This window comes from Mytilus edulis, chromosome 13 (genome assembly GCF_963676685.1).
Source record: "Mytilus edulis chromosome 13, xbMytEdul2.2, whole genome shotgun sequence".
Taxonomy (NCBI): Eukaryota; Metazoa; Mollusca; class Bivalvia; order Mytilida; family Mytilidae; genus Mytilus; species Mytilus edulis.
The window spans coordinates 45,354,366-45,377,985 of record NC_092356.1 but is presented as its reverse complement, the minus strand read 5'-3'; the positions used below and the strand labels follow the sequence as shown (position 1 = coordinate 45,377,985).

Below are 23,620 nucleotides of genomic sequence, written 5' to 3'. Positions count from 1 at the left end.
AACTGCTTCACGTTTGACAATATGTCTGACGCTCCTTCTGATGACAAATGTCTTACATTATTAGCCTACATACTAAGTACATGTATATGCACACTGTAACGCTATCCACCTCATTTCTGAGCAGCTGCACCCCAACTTATATGTTATTACAGATTTTATCAAGAAAATCCAGGCCATACTCAATAGAAATGCTCGCATCAGTACGTAAGCCAGACGAAGAAAAGATGGACCCCGTTAGCGACAATTATAGGAATATATTAGATGTGTTGCCTATACACACTCGACAAGAACAGATTTATGATTTGAATGTATTCCGTTTTAATGGATTTGAAATCTTCATTTTAGCATTAACAGAGTGCTTTTATCTTAGGTTTTTACTTGTTGATTTTAAAGTATGTAAATATATAGCTTTTATATTGATTTATCTTGCTCGAAACCCTACTTCCACCTCCCCGTAGTGAGCAGAGGACAACAGTTATATACATGTTATGATTGACAATTCATAACATTTGTACAAATGGCTTACGGAAGAGGTTGATAAATGGTAAATGAAAGAGGGACGAAAGATTCAAGAGTGACAGTCAAACTCATAAATCGACAATAAACTGACAACGTCATGGCTAAAATGAAAAGGACAAACAGACAAACAATAGTACACATAAAACAACATAGAAAACTAAAGAATAAACAACTATAACATGACTGGGATAGAGAGTTGTCTCATTGGCACTCATACCGCATCTTCTTATATCTTTTCACCTGTAATTTACCTGTAAAAAAATCGGCGCAAAGGAAAAAAAAAATCGGCGCAAATGAAAGAAAAAATCGGCTCAAATGAAAGAAAAAATCGGCGCAAATGAAATGCAGATCGGCGCAAATGCAAAACGCCGGAATAATCATTGATATGGTTATAATTCTAATTTTATCTATTTACAAACATGTGAATTTTTCGACATGAATGAGGATTTTCTACCCTAGGAACAGATAAAAAAAAATATACCATCTGAAAGTTTGGTTCTCAATGCTCTTTAATTTTGTGCTTTACTTCGACTTTTTAACTTTTGTTTTTAAGGGTCGAGCGTCACTGATAAAGTAATTTGAAGACGAAAAACGCGTCAGGCGTTTACAATTTTAAACCTGGCCTCTATAATAATGAGAATAAATAAAATTTAACAAAAAAATATGCTACATAAATGTAGCACCAGTTATAATTTGCATAATGCATTCCTTCTAGAACAATTGGTTCTACAATTATAAAATTTGTCCGATACAAAAAGTGATGCTTTCACTAGATTGTGACGTCATCAAATCTGGTGTCACATATGGAGTAAAACTTGCGTACCTTTCCAGTGCATATCTGATCATTCCTCAGATTTGATAGAGTTCATATTTCTTAATTTTATATATTGTGTTTTTGTAGATAACGTGTGTCTTTCCATCGTATTTCGTTTTTTTAATAATAGTATTGTCGATTTCTGTTCGAATTATAGTATGATTGGCGCATTAATAACGCCATTTAACTTAAATACGATTAATAACTTAATCAGAAGTTTCTCGATAATCGACATAAATTCAGTTTTATTTTACATTTCAGACTTGTTGGATAATGCCTTTGTGGTTAGCAGTGTAATATCATTCTACACTCGAGTTGTCTTTCTTGCACCAGAACAAAAACACATCTGATATTTCTAATAATGTCTTTCAAGACGGGCCCTATCTTAATACCATGATATCAGAATTTTCGTTACCTTCCCCAACCAACAGATCTACAGATAAATGGACATTTGACCTATAAATAAGGTACTCGGACGAACAGGCTCCTGCATTAAGTACATCACATCAGTTTATAATTAGACCCATGGAAATATATTTGAACGGCACTTTTTATCTGAGAACTGTGGTTTCATGTATATAGTATAACTATTCATTGCATATTTCCCCCCTTTCTCCATGATGTTTACTTGTGGTTAATTAATGTTTGATTTTTTTCATGTATATAATGCAGATTTTTATTCTTGAAAAGTGCGCTTCAGTAAAAGAGGGGCGAAAAATACAAGAGGGACAGTTAAACTCGTAGATTAGAAATAAACTGGCAACGCCATGGCAAAAAAAGAAAAAGACAAACAGACAAATAATAGTACACAACACACATTATAGAAAACTAAAGACTAAGCGACATATCCGATATCATCTGTGAAACGGTAATTCTATAGCGGTCAACAGCTCGTGATGGCGTCCGTAAAATTTACAAGGCATTATTTCAACTTCACCATTTGGAACTCTAGGTTAGATAGCTTCCTTGTAAGCAGCAATTCTCTATCAAGCAAATTAAGATTGGAAATACAAGCCCGGGAATATCGTATCAATTGGGAGATATAAATACTCTGTATTCAGGCACTGCTGGAATGTTTCTACATAGAAATGGAATGTTCACAGTTGGGAAGCTGAAATCATCTCTTTTGTCGTAAAGTTTTGTTTGGGACTACTCGTGTACTGTGAATTAAAGTCAAATGTTTTAATACTTTTGCAAGATGAAAGAGTGTTATACTGTATGTTCTCTAAACGATCTTTTTAAGTGAGCTCTGCATCTGTTGCCCTGTAGTAATAAAGCCATTAATGTATTTGTCCAGTGAATGATATTGATTGCGCGCATGTTTGATTATTGGTGAGTAAACTACTTAGACCACTAAGACGATAAATCATTTAAACTAGATAACACAGGGCAATGAATGATTGATTATTAGTTATTGGTTTAACCCCGTTGGGAATACTTTATAGACCTTCTGGAAGAGAAAAAAAATATTCCAATTGGTGGTATTGCAAGGTGAGTAGATCTTGTTAAATGATGCATCCTATATAAAACCGGTCGTTTGTTACCTCGTTTGAATTGTTTTGTTTTACACTTGTCCATATTTACGGATGACTACGCGATTTTGGTTCTGCTAAATGTTAAAGGCAGTACGATTACCTATAGTTGCTTACGTCTATGCTATTTGATCTCTGGTGGAGAGGTGTCTCATTTGCTATTTTCGAAGTCTCTTTCCGTATGACATAGACGGATAAAAACAACACCTTGCTTATCTACCTTTACATAATTTCCTCACTTTGAACTGAAAGACTGATTTTTAATAAGATATAGTCTAAATGTGTTTCATAAAAAAAATGGCAAACGTCAATACGAAAATATTTTGATTAAGCAAGAGATAAATCAACTTTGTAATGAAAATTGCGATTCCTTTATAATAAATATATAAATATTTCCACCTTTCTTTCTTAAGAACTTACTTTTGAATAATTTAAAAAACGATGACATCGATAATTACTAGAATTTAATGAAATTATTTAAGTTTAAGTGAAGAAAATGCATGTTAGCCTACTTTGCAACAACACGCTGTTATCGTTTTACTATTTTTCAGTTCCTCTGAGTATTGAAAACACAATGTTACAGACGTGTCGGCGTCACTATTCAATGGTGCAGAATATATTGTTTATATAATTTCATTACTTTCCCAGACACAAAAAAGAAGACGTTGACAATTTTAAACAATCAGATTTAATAATATTGTATTACACAATTGAAAAGTTTTTTTCAATAGCTGTCAAATAGAGTCCAAAGTGCAACAGGTTTCTTGAATCAGTTAGTACAAGCTCATTTACTACTTAATGTCTGTAGTAACTGTAAGACACTTTTATATTTCAAAGGAATGCAAAGCATTAACTAAACTGTAGTTTAGCTGCTTTTATTTTTTCCCCTTCTATTTTCAAAAATAAAGTCAAACTCATCAAAATTCATATTTCAACACAAAAGATCGGAGGCGTTGTTTAAGTTTGCAATTTTATTTGTTGTTTATATATACTTTCTGATCTTATTTTATTGTTTTGATCCAAGTGTTTTTTCTTTACACTTTTAAATTAACATTGTAGTTTTTGTCTTCTCTTCAAGGTTAAATCGAATTGACATTATATTTGTCGAATTAGAAGGTAGAAAATCGTCGGAATTCTTATGGGAACGAACTGTGCGCCTCTCCTTGCCGACGCTCTGGTTTTTTTTCATACGAGTTGGAGTTACTTCAGAAATTTGTCAGAAGATCAAAGAAGCCAGATTATTTAATTTCACATTCAGATAAACTGATGATGTCAACTTCACTTGCATATGGTATATACATTCCCCAACTCATTGTATGTGTTGAAGAGCATGCAGCAGCTACCCATACTTTATAAAACTTTGTTTTGCTTTACTATATTTTGAAACGAGTACTCAGTCTAATAAAAACTTCCAGTTGTAAGTCAATGTATAAAGAAAACAGCCCTTCATAAATTCCGTTCGCCTGGAACGGTTTAATTTATCGGCTGGCGTATCGAATATACGCTTGTTTGTTAGCTGCACTCTCGGGTGTATTTTTATCATTTTTGTCGAGTGGTTTCTGTCTCATTGACGTATACACACAATTCCTTGTTAATCCATTTTGCATGAAGTATGTAAACTTTAAGGTTTGTTTGTTATGATTTTTGTTTTTAGATCGAATCAACCTATTTAGCAAAGTTTGTGGTATTTTCTGTCTTATTTTATGCAAAGATGCTGCTATCGATTTTTCTATTATCGATTTTCAAACAACATAAAAGTATTACATCAAATGGCTGAGTACAAATGTTGTATGTATGCTATCAAGATGGACGGATTTTTATTCAAATATCAATTGCAAAATTATTTCTGTTATTTTATCGTAAAAAATTAAATGACAAATCGTAACAATTAAATAACAAATAATAGCACTTAAACACAATAAGGTATATTCTGTAGAACGGAACATGTACCGGGAATTAATAAATGGATTCGAAATTAGTCCAATCAGATCTCTATGTACACACGCAATGTGTCGCCGGACAATAACCTCCTCTGCAATTTATCGTACACCACCAGGTCATCCCGGGTGTATATTTCCATACTAAAGTTGGTCCACAGGTTTTACCAATGTATGAATTTGGGTCTATTGTAGTAGTTGCTGTAGACGTTGTTGTAGTAGGAGACGGCGTTGTCGTTGTTGTTGTAGGCGTGGTTGTCTTTGTAGGCGTGGTTGTAGGTGTGGTTGTCGTTGTGGGCGTGGTTGTCGTTGCAGGCGTGGTTGTCGTTGTAGGCGTGGTTGTCGTTGTAGGCGTGGTTGTTGTTGTAGGCGTGGTTGTCGTTGTAGGCGGGGTTGTCGTTGTGGGCGTGGTTGTTGTTGTTGGCATGGGCGTCGTAGTTGTTGTAGGCGACGTTGTAATTGATGTGGTAATTGTAGTGGCTGCCACTTTTGGTGTAGTTTGAATAACTGATCCATTAGGGTCTTCTATTGCAATGTCTGAACAACCATAAAACTCTTCCTGTGCCCCACATCCGATGCAACCTCCTCCATTTGGAGACACACCCCAACTGTTACCTATTTGTTGAAAATTTATCACAATGTCAAAGAACGTGCAAATCATAATTCTACATTCAATTTGTTCTATTACATGGTAAGAGTCTGAACTTGAAATTTTACATTATAGTTAAACAAATTAAAAGTTAGGAGTTGGCGTATTGTTTCAATTAAACATGGATAATTTTCCTTAAAAGTGTTGTTTTTCTTAACAGTCGTTTGTTCTTTTATTTCTGATCCCAAATTTCATTAAGTAAAAGCAATTAAATAACAACATCGTCATATGTGCATAAGTACAGTTGGGATCTGAATATGTAGTAGAAAAACATATTTTAGTTTTAAGTGCAATGCAGGCATCCTGTAAGCTTTTTTATAATATTATTTGCAAAACAAAACACGATCAAGATTTCAGTCTTTTCACACATCTTTCACCTTTATCATATTTATTGATATACTAACACAATTATGCGCACAAAGCGCAGACGCCTCGATCGTGGATTATTTTAGTGAACAATTTAGCAGGTTTTTTTTTTGCCATTACATTAGAATGGAGATGACAGGAATTTATATTCAGATTTATTGGCATCGATTTGTGATTGAATTGACGCAAATGTCTATTTATTGACTCCTCTAACGCTTCGAAAACAAACCCAGTTTTGCTACCATCAAATCGCGGATTGATGCCCGCAAATCGAGCTCCAAATAAAATACTATTACATGTACCTCATTATATAGTTCCTTTCTAAAGAGATATTTCTATCAATGTCACGAAACAGTTGGCATGTTTTGTCTTATTTGCACACAGTTATTAATTTTAAATTACAGAATGTTTCTTATTCTTTATAACATTGGACAAGAAGACTTACCGACATGCCATTTCCATTGTAAAACACACTGGGTACAGGTAAGGCCAGTAGGAAGTATATACTGCTTTGTTCGATAGCCAACCCTCGTATCAATATGATCCCTGCAATTAATAACATATGTTAGTAAAATAAAAGTGTTTATCGGTTTACTGATAATACAGGTTTAATAAAAGTTATAATTCCTTATTTATTTTTGAGTTCCCCCCTTTTCTTTTTGCATTCTGTACTTTGACGGTGTCTGTCACGTGACGTCACTTTTTAATTTTCCAACGCTTGAACGGAAAGCTTGTTTTATCCTACCCACCCATCCCGGCATTCCCCTATTTTGGATTATTTTTTCTGCTGTTGTTTTTTTAATGTTTTTCAGGTATATGCTTATTGGAGATTAGGGAGACTGGAAACGAATCCAGCTGGAGATAATTGATTTTCGGCCTAATGGAGTATGAAAATTAGTGAAGAGGATGAACTTGTCGACTCGACTAAATAAACATATTATTGCAGTGGTTGTCTCCAGTTATATCGTTAACTGTTATTGCGATTGCACATTTTCCCGAAGATTTCAAATTGAGGAAGGAATATTTTATATAATACTTGATACTGATTTGAAACAGACAGTGTTAGTTTTTACGCATCTTCTAGTCTGTTGATGTCTTGACGGAGGTCGTTTTTTACTTTAGAAAGGAGAAAACTTTAATTTCTAGAATTCAACTGCAAATACATATAGATGTATGCGTTTCCAAAGAAGGATTTCTTTTTTATGCATTTTGATATTTTTCATTGCTTGGCAGTATTATCTTTAAAAAAACAGTTGTTGCAGTACTAGTGCAGAGAAGGCCTAAGGTCTGGCAATATGACCAGGGGGGGGGATGTCACGACCCTATAATTCTACTTTAGACCATTGTGCTAAAATATGTTCATGTGGTACCACAGGGAAGTTGTGTTTTTTTTTATAAATGGCTTTCTCTTGTTTACCAGAGCGTCTGGGTCATCTCTGTTACCAGTTTTGAAATATTTTATCCTCCGAGTACCGAGGAAGCGTTATTCAAGTTATAGCCTAGTGTCAGTGTGGGGTCGTGCTCCTCGTTCACTCTAATTTCCCTTTGATGGACTGTTAAGAACCATAAGAACACCGACTTGCCGATATTACAAATGCCGGCTGTTTGTATCGTCTTGCCAGACCTCGTTTGCTGTTTTTTCTCTCCCTCCGATCGATTTTATTCCAGATAAGATTTCTTGAATTATTTAGTATTAAGGAGTTGCGGAATGATCGCCTATGAGACAACTCAACTGTACAAACAACTTTGGCATTAACATTTAAAAGTAACCGTACAACCTTTAACAATGAGCAAAACTCATACTATATGCGGCCGGTTTTACTGTCACATTATAGTTCGTTAAACAACTTTCTGTGTGTGTTATGTTTCGGTGTTGTGTCTCTGTTGTGTCGTAGTTCTCTTATATTTGATACATTTCCCTCAGTTTTGGTTTGTAACCCGGATCTGTTTTTTCTCTATCGATTTATGAATTTTGAACAGCGGTATACTACTGTTGCCTTTATTTATTCCACACAATATTAATGGAATTATCCTAATAAGCTTAAATGAATTCAGATCAAGCTACATGTAGCTGTATAATGTAACGTCATTTTTTTGCATTTTTAATAATTTTATCAAATCAGTTTTGCGAAGATCCTATTTTTTTTAATCTGCATTTTTTTTGTATGTCCTCCAAAGTTTCATTCAAAAACGGTATTGTAGCATGTTATTGCATAATTCTTTCATAGAAGGAAAATACATGTAACATAAACGAAAAGTAACGATTTGCTGGAGCAATCAAGTGTCGCTTGATACAATATAGAAAAAACATGTTTTTAATTTTTTTAAATCTATGCATGTAGCTCTAAATCACCAACAACAGTTAGGCCGTGTTCACATTGACCTAAACTTGGTGTAGTGTAAGTGTAACTCACACGTAAACTAAACAAAATTACGTTCCCATTGATAAAATACAATGTGTACATGTAGTGTAAAACATGTTTTGTCTACATGCAGTCGATACTCGATGTAGGCCTTGTGTAGATTAAGTGTACACAAAACTAGGCTTTTAAAAGATCTTAAAACATAAGTTTCGCCGTGTATATTTAAAAAAAGAAACATTTTTTTAATAAAATTGATATTTATAACAATTATTAATAAAGATCTTTACAGAAATATTTGTCTAAACTTGATATATTTTTTTTTTTTTTTTTTTAACTTAACGTAGCTTTATTAAGCCCTTATCAAGACTCAAAGCAGCATCATTGCCGAACACACAATTCATTTGAAAATTAAGGTCTATCCGAATCGACTTGACTTGCACAAAAATGTTTGCCACTGGTCTTAACTCAAACAACCATTCACTCATAAATGCATTACTTAAAAAGTGTGAGGTAAATGTATTGTTTGTCTAGTACATGTATCTCGGATCCGTTAAATTACCCTTAAAACTAAAAAAAAAACCATTACCCCTCTCTTTGACAAATACTCCTTGGAGAAGAAATATACCATTTGAAACAAACAAAAAAGATAGGAACATAGTGATCCCTAATATAATCATTCCTTCGTCTCCTTCAATCTCTGTACCGATGTAATGCATTGGCTTTATGAGAATAAAAATACATATTCTTCGCCTGTAAGCACGCTGCTGCAGCCTACGTTTTCTAATGCTTAATCGAGACATCTTTATTATTTTTAAACTACTGCACATCATCAAAATGGCTTTCGTAAAGAAGCAACCACTTAACATAAAAAAGGGGGGGGGGTATTTTGTTAATTTATCTTAGCCAGAAATTTTTCCGCGCAAACGTTTTATTCCGGTTTTTTTTCGATGCTGGTAATCAATTTTTTTTCAACATTTAACACTATAATGTATGGGGAAACTCTTGATTTAGAATGATCTAGAATATATTTGTATCATCTGTAGGACCTTTTTTTTTTTTTTTATCCAATTGGGGTTTGGAATATTTCCATCGATACCCCCACACCCATTTGAAGTCAAATGGTCGTTCCCTTACTGCTAGAAAAGTTGTCCGAAAACTTTGCATTCGGTTCTACGTAAATTAATGAACATTTAAATGACATAGAGTTTACAAGTGTGAACAAATCTTATGTACAGGTAATTAAACAAGGTGTATAGATGTGAACAAATTTAATGTGTAACCAATGTCCAGTTCGTTAAACTAATTGTAAACACGTTTACTGTACATGGCGTTTGGTGTGAACACGGCCTAAAGTTGCTATAATATATCGATTTAAAAAATATTTAACAACCTAAAGATAACATTTGATATTGAAGTGTCAGTGAGTGACACTTTTTAATCGACATGTATAAAATCTAATTACTGTTAATCTACAATATCCGCATACATGCATGTTTTTTTAAATTAACCTTTTCAAACTAATTTTTGAAAGTAAACAAATGTTATATTACTTTATTATGACTTCAAAAATATTTAAAATCACTAAAGTCCTCGAAATTTAAATACGTCTCTTTTAATCTGCAACCCGCATGGTATTTACTGTCGTTAAATATGATATAAAATCATAAAAATAGATATAACATGAAAAGAGGTTTACAACTAATATAACAGATCACAGATCAAAGGCTGGACTGTTTGTTCATATTTGCAGTTATGATAATTATATGGGCTACTGATAGTAAACATCCCTAGTTAAGAAATCCTGCTTATGTTAAAGTGTTATCCACTTTTACTATTTTGAGAATTGTATCTTCGGAAAGGTTTAAGAGAAAAAGCGTTCTAGATAGAAAGCCACGGTATTTTAACGGTAAAGCCTGATCCGTGATGAATTGTATAATATACAGACTGAAATAAATATACCGTTAGTTTTGAGCTCAGCATGTTATATTTATATATGTATAAACTCAACAGTAAGCCTTTTTTTTTTACTTAGTACTTTATTGAGAATTGCAATCAGTTATAATGTGTGTTTTTCAAAGCTATTCTAAGTATTGAAAATAGCTTGGTATCCAAATAACTAGCTGCTTACTTGAACAAAATATTTAGCTCCAATACTCCAGATCTTTTCTTTAGTATAATATGTATTAGTATAATGCAATTCTGCTGCGTGATCTAGACGTTTGAACTTTCTTCAGAAAACGGCAAAGTTGAATTTTGTATGAGCTACAATTACATGTCAAACAAACACACTAAATCATAAGATTAACATAAGACTATGATATTAGGACAAAATGACCCAAGACTGCATGGCCCGTTCGCACTGCCGTTTTTTCATATTCAGTGTAACGGGAAATCTTAGTCAAAATTTGGCATATAAATATATCGAATCACATAGTTCAATTCATAATGAAAATATGAACTATGGAAGTTGATCAACAAACTACACTAAACCCAAACGGTAACCTAAATGTAATACGGGACTAACAGGCGGACGAATGTGAACATATAACGCCCCTCCACTAATTGTTGGCGGGGGAAAAAGAAACTGTCATAGTTTCATGATAAAAACATTCATACCTTGTGCCACTTCCGTCTGCCAGTTGCAACAAATATTTGTCTAAACAATCTTGTGTCGCTGGCTTCTTTACATCATTATTTGGACAGAGTCTGAATTCAAACCATCCTTTATGATTTGCTGTAACATCTACAGTTATATCGATGACTTGTCCTACTGTGTAGTGAGCAGTGATAATTCCTGTAGCATATTTTCCGCCCGCCTCGTTTTGACGTGGTTGCTGTTGATCATATGGGTCTCCACATAATCCACATTTACCGCCATTTGTACTCCACTGGTGCTAAAATGATATGATATATGTATTAGGATTTAGTCTTTTTCTTCATAAAAAGTATATTTACAATTTTTATTGCATTTCAATTTAACGATACATATATGTTTACTGCATTAATAACAAAACCTTTACACATTGTATGTTCTTACGTTACGTATTGCTAGAATAGAAAACATACGCCATTATCAGTTTTTTCATTGTATCTTTACTCTCATAGTTATTTAGAATTATGTAAGGCGTTGTTTTAAATTAAGTGTCTTTAAAATCTTGTCCGAAGTAAAGATTGAAAAATTGCTTCTGGAGGTTTTGCAGGCAGCAATTGATCGATTGATTGATTGATTGTTGGTTGCTTAACGTCCAGTGGCAAATATTTAATGCATGTTCAGGACGAGAACAATTTATTAATAAATACAATAGGTAGGTATTTTATAAGAAGCCATCCGGGATGAAGGTCGGGAAATGTTTTACTGCCACTGGACATGAGGGTATATTTGATAGGAACAGATATTTTGCCTTGAAACTGGTCACCTACGGACCCCTCAAAGAGTTGTTGCAAGAGTTTGTGGCACTTTCTCTACACGAGGCATCGGATTAAACGTCTTCATTCTGACCGGACGTTGCTTCAAATTTGTACGTCCAGCACAGCCAAATGGACGCCCCACTTTGGCAAGTGTTTTACTGTAGAAGACAAAATGACCATATTTCTATTCCCGAGCCACCCTTTGGGGTCGCAATTGTTCGAAAAACATTATTGACGTCCGAAGATACATAATACTGAAATCTTTTTGAACCTTAGGACTGATTTGGATGCATAGTTCTTTTAGGTTACGAAAACTAATTATATAAACTCAGTACAATAAGTTCGAATTGTTATACATATCCATTCCGTTATTTGGAAAATACTGATTAAATTAGAACTGTTTCCTCTGCTTACATTAAAATCATAGCAATGTTATCTACACAAGGAAATTAGATTTCTATTTAACTTTCCTAATGGTTTTATTTTGAAAATGTGCATAACCTTTCAATGCAGCAAATAAAAAAAAAGATGATAAACGAATAAGAAAAAAACAAAAGTTAACTTTAGCGTAATCTTTTGTGAATTCCTGTGTCAGTATAAAGTAACCGTGAGAACTAATCTTCTGTGTTGAAGTCACAGAAAGATTTCTGCATTTTAATTGCTTTAAAAGTGTATGACATCTGAATATTAGGTAAACACGTGGACCACCAACTATTGTCCCAATTTGCAAGATTTGATAAGAGGGTAAAGAAGGAACGATTTTCTACCATGATTAGGTTGGATAAGATATCTTTCAATCAAAGAAAATATTTGACATGTTAAGCCGTTTATTATTTTATTTTAACATTAAAATGCCTTGTGCATAAAAATGAAATACCAGAAATTTTGTTGATAAAAAATGTGTTCAAATTTAGTTATTACTTTTATGTTTGCGGACAGTGAATGATATGTCAATCCAAGTATCTTTTTATCAAGGTAAAAAATGAATAGAACTGTGGATTTAGTCTCTGTTCAATTTAACAAAGCGAATTGTTTTCTCTGATTATTAACTGTGCCATTAACAAACAAAGTGCTTTCTTTTGATCGAGACAAAGGGTAGGAATTGCAGTACTAAAAACAACAACTGTACTATCGCCATATGCTAGCGACGCCCAGTCTACTCTTTTCCAGCGAGTAAATTTTTAGAGAAAGTAAACACGAAAGGACTCACACTACATCTCTTCATTTTATAGAATACAAACATCGATAATACCATGATTATGTGAGCTACATGTAGTTAACTTACAGTAAATTACATGTTCATATGCATAATTTCGTCTACACTGCCCTAAAATAAAATACCCTTTGCCACGAAGATACGTTCTATTCTTTGCCGTCAAGTGGTATATGTTTATTTCTTATACTGATTTTCGTTTGTTTATTTTTAGTTTATATTATTTCATTCATAATATCTATAAAATTGAGAATGGAATACAATGTATATTAGTTGTTGTGCTATTATACTTATAAGGAGCAACCATTTAACTTCAAAAGGGGAAAGGGTAATGTTTTTTTTCTTCTATTTTTTCTTAATTTATTTAGTTTTTCGACACGATCAATCATATTTATTTGAGAATTTAACACTTTAACACTATACGATATGGGGGAATTTGCATTCAGAATAAATTATTTTTTCATCTGCTTAACCAGAATATTTTTTTCCATCAAACTGGGGATCAGAATATATTTTTTTTAGAAATAACCATAAACCCGCCTCCTCTCTGGAAGTTAAATGGTCGTATTATAAGTAGTTTTCAATCAAAAATTCGTAGTCCGGCTCCAAATCCTAGCTATGTATTATTTTAATACCTCTCAAGTGCCCCCTAGAACCTGCATTGCATTGCATTTTTGTCTTGAATAGAAGACCTCGCGTTGTTTGGCTCCTTAAAATATTTGATCATTTACTGCGCTTTCAGATTTGTGTAGTTTTTACAAACACTGCCATTCAACGTAAGTAGGAACTCGTGTTAATTATTTTGTTTGCTTTGTAGATTTTTAAATAGTTCGTTTTATTTATTCTGTTATTTTGACCAAACCCTCGCATATGTATAGTTACGTATGTAGTAGATTTAGCTTTCAGCCTTCTTTAAATACTTTATGCTAGTTGTTTATATTGAAGATTAATTGCATATACGTCAATGTGCAGTTTATTTATCGATTGCAGAAATGCATATCTTTCAAGTTCAGAGTTGTTGTAAACCTACATGTTCTTCCTCATTACAGATGACATAGTATTTTTAATGAAACAAAATGGCGAGTATGAAAGGATTATATACATGTATCTTGCTTCAGAAATTCCAAGAAAGTGGTATCATTCAATCATGTCAAAATCGTGCAACTTTATCTCACTGTGCAGATCACCATGAGCAAAACACACATCGCATACCAAGCTACAGAAGACCCCCTTTTTTAAAACAAAAACCCAACCAAACGTAAATTCAAACAAGAAAATTAACGTCTGATATATGTACAAAAAATAAGAAAATATAAATAAACAAACAAACGACAAGTATACTAAATTACAGGCTCCTGACTAGGGACAGGGAATTACTAATGGGGTGTGGTACCCAACCCTCCACATAACAAGCGATAAAGTTCTACAGAACAACACAAGAGTAAATATTGTGCAATGAGTTTTTATTATTTTTTACAGTACATTGTTGCGACATTGTTTCTCCTCCTTCTTTAATCATACTTTCCTCGGAGTTGTGGTTATATTTAGAAATGTGGCCGAAACGTTTAAATATGTGTTTCGAGACATTCAAGATCAAATGTTTTGATATATGGAAATATACCAAAGCTTCACCTCACTTCCCCCATGAGACTGATCTAACGCCAGGACCTTATGGCATTGTTTACAACTTATATATAAAGTTTTTTTGCGAAATGATTTTTGGAGTTTTTTCAACTCGAGTGCTCTTTCTTTCAAGGGAATATGATTGTGCTTGCGGGAATTCTGTTTTCATTTTATTTGAAGGGGAATTAATAACTGAAAATAAGATTAATAATTTGTTAAAATCTAAGGTTTAAGTTTCTTTCTTCTATCAAAAAAGCTTTGTATATTTCAGAGTCGGAGAAACAAAAAGTTTAAATCCTGGTACCTTTGATAACTTTACACCACTGGGTCGATGCCACTGCTGGTGGACGTTTCGTCCCCGCTGGTATCACCAGCTCAGTAGTCAGCACTTCGGGGCCGACATGAATATCAATTATAGGGTCATTTTGATAAGTTTTCTGTTGACCAAACTTCAAATTGTTCAAAAAACGGAGGATTTACTTATCATAGGAATAGATTACCTTAGCCGTATTTGGCACAACCTTTTTGGAATTTTAGGTCCCCAATGCTCTTCATTTTTGTACTTGTTTGGCGGCATAAAAATTTGATCTGAGCGTCACTAATGAGTCTTGTGTAGACGAAACGCGCGTCTGACGTATTAAATTATAATCCTGGTACCTTTGATAACTTAACCGTTTTTACCAAAAAAAGATATAGATATAGGTAGAAACAAGAACATATAATATTAGAAAAAAAACCTCACATAAAACGTAAGCTGAGGAATGTGCTAAACATGACGCAGTAATACAAAAGAGGCCCAATCTTTTTCTTTCTTTTAAAAACTTTCACACCCCTCTAAGTGTAAATAAAAAAAGCGATCTTCTCTCCTGTGATAATGAATATTTAGAACGTCATTATCATATCACCAAACTGAGACTACTATAATTATATAATTATAGTAGTCATAGCCCCAAATTAGGTTGAATATTTGGGTACACCCACATTTATAACTATTTAAAATCTTTAAATTATCGCTTTAGATATAACTGATTTGTGTGTAAATTTCCGGTTAAATGTGTCATTCATCTCATACTTAATACCAAAATTTGTATACATTCAGATAACATTTCTAGTGCTGGAAATTTTGTTTTGGAGTTGTCAAAATACAAAACAATATTTACCTTCGTCGTACATGTTTCAAAGCATCGTGTGAAAAAAAGAAGAAACATTTATTAATAACGATAGGGACATGTGGAAAGGGATAGTCGATATGTTAGTGAATTTGTAAAATCATGGATTTGAATAGGTTTATAAATTCAATAAAATATTCCGTGATTGTGTAAAATCATGGAACTCAAACGTTTGCTAAGGATTTTGTAAAATCCTTAATTACAAGAAAAAACTTAATATCAGAAATATATTTGTCTAGATATACTAGATCAACCATTTTTTTATTACCAATATTTTATTCATAATTGTTTTTTGTATAAAACTTTGCGTTATATTTACTGCTGCGTAAATACTCTGCTTTATTATAGGCACATGAACTTTTTTTTTTTTTTTTTTATATTTCTCCACATTGAAGAATTTCGCACCGTGACATTTAAAAAATATTGCACCAAATGGTTTTTTTTTAATTTTATTAAAAAATCAATGTTGATTATTATTTTCCCCGAGATAGCATAATAAATATCCCAGTATATAATATATATGACAAATGCAAGTGGTGCATGTAAAGATGGTCATGGTGAACTATTTTTAACTAGGGTGAAGACCTATTAATCGAAATGCAGGTTCAGGAAGTAATTTTTTTTTATATTATCTACTGTATTTCATATTTTTATTTACAGAAATAACTTTTTCCCCCTTTAGCATATGTATTAATTAAACAACACTTATTTGAATTTAGGATTTCCTTTTAACAGATCATGGAGACTATATTATTACGATGACATTTTTTGACTTCGCTAGATTCAATGTTGAGATTCCATGTGTCGACAACAGAGTTTTTAAATTAGTCAATATAATTTGCCGGGAAAGGTGACATTTCAACATTTGGATTTTTCTGATGTGAACTATAACGTTAGTTTGTCTATCTTCATTCACATTCACATCACATTAATACATTATCGTCGTGATTTGTATGCCTTTAATAGTTGCCACTGGAAAATGACTTAAAAACAGAACTGTAACAAAAATTCCAAACGGAAGAGTCTAATTATTAAATGACAAACCGAAATCTCAAATACATCAATGAAATGGAAAGCAACTTTCATATTCCTTTCATGATAAAACTCCCTTTTGGCTTTAATGACTGTCTTATTATCATGTATACAGTAGTTGAATTACATGTTATGTACTTATAATTTTCGATACAAATGGGATAAAACTTCATCATATTTATTATATAGTGTAATTGCTGAAGAGGTACATGTATTACCATATCATACATTCATGTAAGGAAACTAGACATGTATGTCATATTTGTTTTTCGCAAATTGTTTTGTATAAATGTTAAAGACCCGTTCGTTTTCTCGTTTGAATTGTTTAACATTTCTCGCATCGTGATATTTTATATAAAATGGTCCAAACAAATCAATTTCTAACTCTTTGCATGTGTTTCTCTGACATCTTACGAAGTTTATCAGTTCAATGTTCTTTTTATGTCGTTTAAACAATTTTATAACATTTCGTTTATTCTTTCATTTCAATAATTCTAGAGTGCATCTACTAATCATTAACCAACCTTCAAAAATGTTTTAGTTATTGAGCTTGTTTTGACTTTTGATTCCAAAGCAATATGTATTACGATTAAGTCTTATTTTCAATATATTACATTTTGAATTTCCCCTCAGTTATTTGTTATTTGATGAAATTTTATTCCACTGTCATATAAGTGAGCGGTGAAACTAGCTATAAAACCGAGAGACCTATAGTTGTTAATTTCTGTGTTTTTTTGGTCTCTTGTGGAGAGTTGTCTCATTGGCAATCATACCACATTTTTATTTTATATATATTAATCAACCATTTTCTACATAAGAAAATTCCTATACCAAGTTAGGAGTATGAAATTTGTTTTCTATTCGTTTGATGTCTTTGAGCGTTCGAATTTGTCATAGAAAATAGATTTTCCGTTTTTGATTTTTCATCGGAGTTCAGTATTTTACTTTTAGCTCAATATTATAATTGTATTCCTTTGCGCTATGCTCACTATTTATTCAAACCAATTTACTGCAGAATTTATTAATCTTCATTATATATGTCTAGCTTGATGAGCCTAATATAAAATCATTACTGGATTTTAAACAATACAGGTACTAATTTTATTGCCACAGATGCGCATATCGACAATAAATGTCTCTTCAGTAATGATCGAGACAAACATATTTGAAAATCCAAAACTTATTAAAAAAAAAGGAAGAGCTAATAAACCAGATAAAACAAAAAGTATAAAGAGTTTTACATCAAACACAACTATATATTTATTTACCGGTCGTTCTCATAAATGTTCTCACATCTTAAGATCTTTATATTGATGAAGACTTATTTTTACTATGACACCCTTGCTAACAGTGACAACACGCATTACATAGCATATTAACCTTTACGTATTCCGGATTAACAGTTTATTTTTGTGTTCTAATGTAGATTTCATTGTTAAGTTTAAAGTTTCACATTTTGTTTTTGTCACAATCAAATGTTTTAATGTTCTTGTTTTTTTCTTTTTTTATTTAGTTACAGAATTATCCTTCTTTTTTTTGTGCATGTTGTTTGAAATGACATCTTTTTATTTCACTATACACGTAACAAGGACATATGTTGTTAGTTATACATTCTTGTCTATAATAATAAAATACGTTTGTTCTTATATTTCTATGATTTATTTTTCTTTATTAAGTTCCAGTACTGATTAAATGTATAAATCTAACCATAAGCAGGAACTCAAATTTAGTGTATGAAGGCCTTATTCGAATTTATTCGGTTCGCAGATGTATATGCATTAATATTCGTTACGTTAAACAATACTGTTGCTTTGTATAATGACATTTACTTTTATAAAATTGATACACATACAAGTGCCCATTCGCTTGAAATAATTATTATCTTCATTTAAATGTAATTACTTATTCATATACCAAATATTTGAATTGTGAGTTTCTTTGTACAAGTAACGATCACATCTTTTCAAATAAATGTCAGTCTTTCGACCATAATGAATGTGAGAACTATTATATCTAATTTCATGCATTTCAATTCGATTTTTATTTTTTTGTAAACTCATACCTCGGTTAAAACTTGTTAAACTATTGTAAAAAGGCATAGTTATTAGTCGATAACTTGTTTTCTTATTTACCAATTTACTTAATTTTGTTGTAACTTACATTTAAAAACAAATAAAGAAATCGAATCGTTTTTTAAAAGTTTGGAATTACAGGTAAGATGACTTAACATTTCAGAAATATTGCAACCTTCTTTTCCACTAATAATACTGAACTTAATAATATTTACATCATTACATAGTTACAAAAATAAAAACGTTTTTTGATGTATTTTTTTTAATTGAAGTACAATGTAGATTTACAAAATTGTAATAAATGAGAACATGTATAATTTCACTTACCGAGAACCCTCCACATGATAGTTGGTTGTCGTTATAATTAGGGGGTGTCGGGAATCCTTTCCTAAACATAGACGATCTCGACGGAGGTACCCACAGCCTACCGTGTCCATCAACAAGGACCACAGCACACAACAGATAAAAGAACTTAACACTGATCATTATCAACATTCAAAAGTAAAATGAAAACCATATGCACCCGATTTAATTTAAATACACCTTGTCCACGTGGGACACACCTTATCTGACTTCCTAATAGCACTCTATGTCTTTGTTTACGTTACTCCTTCAAATTTACATCATATTTGGCAGTTCTTTGTTAATAATCATATCTATCCAATAAACGGGTAGCTTGATTATCTAAAAGTAAACAATAATATTAAATTAATGTCAACACGTTATATTTGTAATTTTGTATATCAGGATCATTTTTCAAACGATTGTCAATGACTAGATAATATTTATCATACCTTCCATAGTTTAATTTATTGAAAGAGGAAGCAGATCATTTAAATGACAGTTATGCGGTTTAATAAATCTAAGGGTACGCAATAATAAAACCATACAAATAAAGTTCACTCATAATGAAATACTATATTTATACACCCATTTAAACACCATATTATTGATATTATAGAAATGACACATGCATGTATTTTACCCGACTTATTAAAATGTTGTACGTCTCAAATTTGTTTATACGATTTAGAACCTTACCTGCGTATGTAAGAAAATTATGCACAAAATGTACAGGATTTGACCCGTAATTAAGAACACTAAGTGTATTTAATTGATCTAATCAGAACTAACGTACAATGTAACAATAGACTACACTAATTAAACCTCTCACACACAAGTAATACTGCGTTATTTATAAACACTCTTATTGACTATCCAATACACATGTGAAACAAGAGGTTAACATATATACAGATCACAGTTGCATCAGATCCGAAAAAAAAGATATAAGACAACTCTAAACTTTTCACTGTGCGTGTTTGTTGCTGTGTGTTTTTTTTAAGGTGTTTGGAGAAGGGATGAAGGGGTGAAATGTTACAAAAAATGCTTAATCTCACCGCATTTTTCGCCTGTTCTTAGTTTGGAGCCTCTGATCTGTGTTAATAGTGTTTTTGTTTTAGTTTTAGCTAACTTATATGCTTTGGAGTTTAGTGTGATGTCCATTTTCAATGAACTATTACACCTTTTAGTTGTTGAAGCCCCCTCCTTGTATTAGATTTTTACGACTTGTTGAAGACTCATTGGTGTCCTTTGGCAGTTAACTGCTTTTTGGTGGGGTTGTTGTCTCTTTGACATATTCCCCATTTCCAGTCTCAAGTTTTTTTTATCCTTTATAATACTAAAACATGCTTTTGAACGATACTTTTATGCTTGTACATTAAGTACTTTAATATTAAACAATGATAGATACATTTTTACTGCGCTGTGATATTTTACGTAGTACTTTAATATTACACAATGTTAGATACAATTTTACTGCGCTGTGATATTTTACATAGCACTTTAATATTACACAACGATAGATTCATTTTTACTGCGCTGTGATATTTTACATAGTACTTTAATATTACACAACGATAGATTCATTTTTACTGTGCTGTGATATTTTACATAGTACTTTAATATTACACAATGATAGATACAATTTTACTGCGCTGTGATATTTTACATAGTACTTTAATATTACACAACGATAGATTCATTTTAACTGCGCTGGGATATTTTACATAGTACTTTAATATTACACAATGATAGATACAATTTTACTGCGCTGTGATATTTTACATAGTACTTTAATATTACACAACGATAGATTCATTTTTACTGCGCTGGGATATTTTACATAGTACTTTAATATTACACAATGATAGATACAATTTTACTGCGCTGTGATATTTTACATAGTACTTTAATATTACACAATGATAGATACAATTTTACTGCGCTGTGATATTGTACATAGTACTTTAATATTACACAATGATAAATACATTTTTACTGCGCTGTGATATTTTACATAGTACTTTAATATTACACAATGATAGATACATTTTTACTGCCCTGTGGTATTTTACATAGTACTTTAATATTACACAATGATAACTACATTTTTACTGCGCTGTGATATTTTACATAGTACTTTGAAATGTGTTGAAATCTTATATTTTTTGACTAACATAGAGTAAGATTTGAAAAGGTAATGATATTAACTACCAATAGCATTCGGAAGTATAAAACTCTCTTATTCCAGAATATTGTACATGTACCTAACTCTAATGGAGTTTTCAAATTACAGCATCTTAATAAAGAAAAATATTCATGTTTGATGGGTGATAAATACAATGAATTTTGTATATTTTATATTTTCATTATCATTCTGAGTGTCGTTTATATTGATCTACATCAGTCAAACCATAAACAAATATTGAACTCCGCGGAAAATTTAAAACAGAAAGTCCCTGATCAAATGGAAAAATCAAAAGCTCATTCACATCAAACGAACGGATAACAACTGTCATATTACTGACTTGGTACAGGCATTTTATTGTGTAGAAAATGGTGGATTGAACCTGGTTTTATAGCTAGCTAAACCTCTCACTCGTATGACAGTCGCATCAAAGTCCATCATTCGATGAGGTCAAAGTCAAGAATACGAGCACAGGATTGTAGTAACTCTAATCTGAATATCCGTAGTCACCTGTGATACAAATATCTAATAAATGTCAACAGACTCGAGACTGCGTCTGTAAAATGTTTAAGTGATGACTACAACATTGCCACAAGGAATCCTGGTTTCAAAAGTTAAAAAAAAAAACCAGCAACCTTCTTCCAACTAAGTCATTGTAGGAAAGGCAAAGTCCTATGTAGTCCATCTACAGGAATATTGCTACATATTTCTGATTATTGAAAACAACTTAAACCTTTTAAGCTAAAACCATCAGCTTTGTTGTTAAGGTTTGTTTTCAACCGACCCTCATTGTCAATTTCTAAATATAGGTCACGATATGAAGCAGATTTATCTGTATGAGTATATTTCGAGTTAGGTGAGTTCAATATATTAAACAAAATTGGAGCGGTTAAGTTAAATGGTAATGCTTGCTTTTCATTCTGCTAGAGAAGCTTCAGTATGGAGTCTGTCTCATATGAACAAGGAACAAATCAGTAACAATAAAGTTGGTGTCCATAGGGTTGCTAATTGCAATTGATCGTTGAAAAATACCTCCGAATGTAACAAATATCTCGACCATGGAATAAATCAAGCTTCTTAACGATATAATTTCAGATCAAAATTTTTTGAATCGAACTTTTGAATAGAGTATGATTCGTCCTATCATAAGCTTAAATATTATACTGTTTCTATGTTTGCCATTATGATTAATGAAACCAAGTAGAAATATTATTTCACATATAAGGGGGAAAAGGCTAAGGAGTTCAAATTATTCTGTCAGATCTTCGGGTTTTAGTATCTACATCTGATTCTTAACTTCCTTTAAGTATGTAGTTTTACAGTTACTTTGAATGCTGATAAAATGATACCAATTCATTCGAGGTTTACGTCAGCACTTTAGCCGACTCATCAATATGACGGTGTTATTAAGATTTCAAATATAATTTTGGTATCTAGTACAGTGACGAAAAGATACAGAGTTTCTTCTTTGGTTAAACTTACAATGGAGCTTTGAACAGACCTATAAATTTCCAGGATTCACCTTCTGAAGGTGTGATGACAGTCAGTAGATGTTTAGTGTCCAAGTAAACCGTATCCCGCTATTAAGCAGTTATATACCGTGGTTTTACACACACGCTGTGTTTTTATAATAAATCTGCAAGCAACGAAGACAACATATTTGGCACAGAGATATTTACAATTTTGAATTTTAAATGAGTTTTCTTAGGCCAATTAATTTTTTTTTTAGGTTTTACTTATATCCTTAATCCATGTAATCCTTTCAGTAAGAATATTCGCGTCTTCTGTTTTGCATTTAGAACACTGCCTGGCTAAATCTTACAATGAATCCATTAGGATTTAAATTACGATTTTCGGTTGTAGATCCAGAGGTGTATTATTGACGATGTTCAAATCACAATTAATAATGTGGCCAGACCGATTATACAAAAATTGGGAATAGGCAAAAGATTTAAGCTTAAAATAGTCAATATTAAGATCCTCCAACGGGTATTTGTATATATAGGCATTAGACATGATAGGAGTAAGGATCTCTAAAATAGCATGGTATATTATATGGAATTAATCTCTTATGCAGGATAAATAAATGGCATCAATATATCGTTGACAAATGAGAATTCCAATGCCAACTGGTGTAAAAGTATACTAGTACATAAAGCCAATTATTAACCCTATTTGGAAGATTCAAATCACGAATTTGTTTTATATTGTTGTAGTCATTTTCATAAACGGGTTATAAATGTATTTTCATATATCCGCCTTTTCCGTGATCATTGCACTATTTATTGTTTATTTAAATGGTAGCTTTGAAATTAAAATATCTGTTACGCGTAAAAAATGTTTCGTTAAGAAATGAGTGCATGATTTCTATTTCCGATGTAGATTTTGGAATA

At 32.1% G+C, this 23,620-nt stretch overlaps 1 protein-coding gene across 4 annotated transcripts; it reads right to left on the bottom strand.

Annotated features, from left to right (window-relative positions):
* Window positions 1–4,665: 4,665 nt before the first annotated feature.
* Window positions 4,666–19,768, bottom strand: LOC139502174 (uncharacterized). 4 transcript variants are annotated; one of them, XM_071291555.1, is made up of 5 exons: window positions 19,739–19,768; window positions 19,025–19,381; window positions 10,797–11,074; window positions 6,263–6,363; window positions 4,666–5,417 (listed from the first exon to the last, which is right to left on the bottom strand). In XM_071291555.1, exons 2-5 carry the CDS (start codon window positions 19,190–19,192, stop codon window positions 4,858–4,860), a joined length of 1,107 nt encoding a protein of 368 aa, XP_071147656.1. In that variant the 5' UTR covers window positions 19,193–19,381; window positions 19,739–19,768; the 3' UTR covers window positions 4,666–4,857. The 4 variants fall into 4 exon arrangements, with proteins under 4 accessions (XP_071147656.1, XP_071147657.1, XP_071147658.1 ...); XM_071291556.1 differs by lacking the exon at window positions 19,739–19,768 and adding an exon at window positions 19,492–19,518; XM_071291557.1 differs by lacking the exon at window positions 19,739–19,768 and having other exon boundaries at window positions 4,666–5,069; window positions 5,118–5,417.
* Window positions 19,769–23,620: the final 3,852 nt, after the last annotated feature.